Source organism: Cyanistes caeruleus, unplaced genomic scaffold (genome assembly GCF_971803275.1).
Source record: "Cyanistes caeruleus unplaced genomic scaffold, bCyaCae1.hap1.1 HAP1_SCAFFOLD_94, whole genome shotgun sequence".
In the NCBI taxonomy this organism is placed as follows: domain Eukaryota; kingdom Metazoa; phylum Chordata; class Aves; order Passeriformes; family Paridae; genus Cyanistes; species Cyanistes caeruleus.
In genome coordinates this window covers 1070846-1074054 of record NW_028255897.1, presented here as the reverse complement: position 1 = coordinate 1074054, position 3209 = coordinate 1070846, and the positions used below count along the sequence as shown (strand labels likewise).

The window sequence follows — 3209 nt, the reverse complement described above, 5'->3', positions numbered from 1 at the left end:
AGTTTGGGGGGGGCAGGTATTTATCTCCCTTCATTTTGGGGGGCCCGGGGATTGTCTCCATCCTCCTCCAGTTTTGAGGGACCTGGGAGAAGTCTCTGTCTCCCACCGATTTGGGGGGACTGGTGCAGGCTCCACCCCCCTCTGATTTTGAGGGACAACCAGGAGGAAAGGCACCAAAATCTTGACAAAGGCTGAAGAGAACACTCTGATTACCCCTTTTGCCCAGAGGTTCCCTTAGCTGAAGTTGCTAACAAGGACCAGACTCGCCAGCCCGCCATGGGTTTCGAGTTCTTTTATTTCCTGGGCCCTCAGTCCTGCATGGGACACGGGAACTGGGTGCTGCAGAGGCTGCGCCAAGGCATCAGAAATGCCCGCCCAACAGCCAAGGGTGGTAGAAGATCTGCTCCAGCACCGGCCGGTCCATGGGGTGCTTGGACAAACAGCAGCGGATCAGATGTTGGCACTCTGGGGAGAGAAGGCAGAAAGCGGCGCTCACTTGCAGAAGGCTCCTGCCCAGCTGCTCCCGGCGCCTGCAGAAGCCGGGCCACGCTGCGTGTGCTGGGAGCTGCCCTTGGCGGGAGAGCGGCACGGCAGGACAAGCGTCCCCTCCTTCAGCCAAGCGCGCCACACCCAGCCTGCCACGGGCCACCTGCTGCAGCCGGCCCTTGAGGGCACATGGACGTCCCGTGCAGCTGCGGGAGGGCCGGGCTGGGCTGCGCGGTGCCACCTGCCAAAGCCTGCCTTCTTCAGGCCGCGTACCAACCTGGAGAGACCTCCTGCGGGAAGAAGAGCTGCCCCAACACGGTGTCACACTCGTTCTCGAAGGGCAGGAACCCGCACACCATCTCCAACAGCAGCACGCCCAGGGACCAGATGGTCGCCCCATCGCCGTGGTAGCAGCGCAGGCCGATCCACTCGGGCGGGCAGTACGTGCGTGTTCCTAGGGGAGACGGGCGGCGCTGCTCAGGCGCAGGCTGCTGCCTTCCAGAGCCTGGTGCCAGCCTCCTGCCAGAGGCAGGGACTGCAGCCATGGCCACAACTTTCCCCCAAGGCCTGCCTGCCTCCCCTTGACAATGGGCCAAAGCCAAGAAACCATTCTGCAAGGCTGACAACGCCAGCGGAGCAGCCCAAGGCCTTGTGGGCCTGCCAAGCTGAGGACCCGGGGCCCGGCTTTTGCAGCCCCTTTCTGTCGGCAGGGCCGGCAGCCGGCTCCTGGGGCACAGCACCTGCCCCGTGCCACAGGGCAGCCGGCAGCCGGCTGAATGCTGCACCCCGCGGCCCAGGAGGGAATGGGGCCGTGCAGTGCCTGGCACTGGGAGCAGGGCCCGCGCTCTGGGCTCACCGGCAAACTGTGTGCAGGCCCGCTCCTGGAGGAAGGTGCCACAACCAAAGCCGATCAGCTTCAGGTCGCCAGTGTCTGGGTTGACGAGGAGGTTCTCTGGCTTGATGTCCCGGTGCAGGATGCCGCAGGTGGTGCAGTGCCACACGGCCTCCAGCACCTGCCAGAAAAGCCAGCGCGCCGCCTCCTCGCTCAGGAACTCTTGCTCCAGCAGGATGTGCAAGAGATCCCGAGATTGCTCTGGACGCTCCATCACCAGAACGAAGCTGTCAGGCAGCTCGAACCAGTCGAGGAGCTGGATAATTCTGCGGCAGCCAAAGCCTACCTTTTCCATTAGCACGATCTCCAGTGGAACACAGGTGCCGTCGGGCTGTGAGGAGGAGGCCTCCATCACAGGGCCTGATGCTGCCAGGAACCCCCCAAGTGCCCGCCAGTGCAGTGGCCACAGCCAGCACCGGCCACCTTGCTCTGACCTGCTTCTAGGCTGCTCTCAGAAGCCCTGGCCTGGCCTACGAATGCCCCTCCAGAGCCCCATGGCAGCCTCAGACAGCTCCTCAGGTCTCACCTGCCGGTACAGAAGCCTTGTTGGTATTTGGTGGCTCTATGGGAGCAGCTTCCTGGAGATGGAGGAAACTCCCTGTTCCCTCGAGAATTGTCTCCTCTACCAGGCACGGGCTGTTGCCAGCTGGCACATCCAGCACCGTCACCTGGGAGCTGTGGTCCTGCAGCTGCTGGTTCCAGGACACTTGCTGCTCCTCCACCTGCTCCTGAGACGGCTCCCCTGGATCAGGCTGGGCTCCCACTTGGACCTGGGGGCTTTCCCTGGCCATGTCAGTGCTCAGGGTCACGCCCATGTTGTTGAAGTCCAAGGGTCCAAGAAAGCTGGGAGACCTGTCCCTGGGCTCTGCACCTTCTGCAGGCTGACAGGTCTGGCTGAGCCTCTCCGAGGGATGGAGGCTGTCAGAGATAGCGGAGGCTCCTGGCACCATGGACGTTCTCTGACAGCCTGAGCTCCTTGCATGGATGGCGGGTCTTCTCTGCTGTGCTATCCTTGCAAGGCTTGAGGCTCTCCCAAGGATGGCCAGTCTTGCTGGGAGCAGCCTCCTGAAGGGATGGCGGCTTCTGGAGAAGCTGGGAGAGCCACAGCAGGGCAGGTGGCCTCACCTCATCAGCTTCTCCAGTTCTTTCCACAACGCCAGCCACATCCCAAAGAAGACTGGCACAGATGTCCCATTGCGTGCCCAGTGCCGGATCATCACTTCCTGCAGCTCTTGGGCCACTGCCATGCAGGGACCGCAGCTGCTGGGGCTCTCCAGAGGGCTTGCGGGAGCACCTGGCCGCCGGCGAGGGGTGGCCCGAGGCCTGGAGAACCTGGGAGCCGCAGGGGCTGCTCGGTTCCTCCATGGGCCTCTGGGCCTAACCCTGGGGCGCTTCCTCGTCTGCCGCCTCCGTGGTTGCCGGTGGCCACCGGCCCAGCAGACAGCCACAGCGGCCAGCAGCAGGACAAGGGCAGCCATCAGGACGCCACCGTCACCCATGGCTACGGCACGTCCCATGGCGACTGCACTGGCAGATGCGGGGGCTGGCCTGGTTTATATAGGGCTGGAGCAGTGATGTCACAGTGCTGTGGCCAGGACAGCTGTGTGACATCACGGCCCTGCATCACCCTAGCGCTCAGCCCCTTTGTGACATCACGGCCCCACCCAATTCAGGGATCACAGCCCTGGCTCATCCCTGAAGATGAACATGGCCTGGAAAAGCCTGGAAATCAGAACCGGAGCTCAGCCCCTTGCAATGAATCCTCCCCAGGAGCAAGTGGCAGCACATCAGGAAGAGTGCTGCTGTGTCAAGCCCTGGCTCCCAGGACGCT

At 63.2% G+C, this 3209-nt stretch overlaps 1 protein-coding gene across 1 annotated transcript; it reads right to left on the bottom strand.

Moving 5' to 3' along the window:
* Positions 1-277: 277 nt before the first annotated feature.
* Positions 278-1682, bottom strand: LOC111941943 (serine/threonine-protein kinase pim-1-like). The gene is made up of 3 exons (XM_086873377.1): positions 1343-1682; positions 764-940; positions 278-465 (listed from the first exon to the last, which is right to left on the bottom strand). The coding sequence occupies exons 1-3, from the start codon at positions 1671-1673 to the stop codon at positions 362-364; spliced, it is 612 nt and encodes a 203-aa protein (XP_086729503.1). The 5' UTR covers positions 1674-1682; the 3' UTR covers positions 278-361.
* Positions 1683-3209: the final 1527 nt, after the last annotated feature.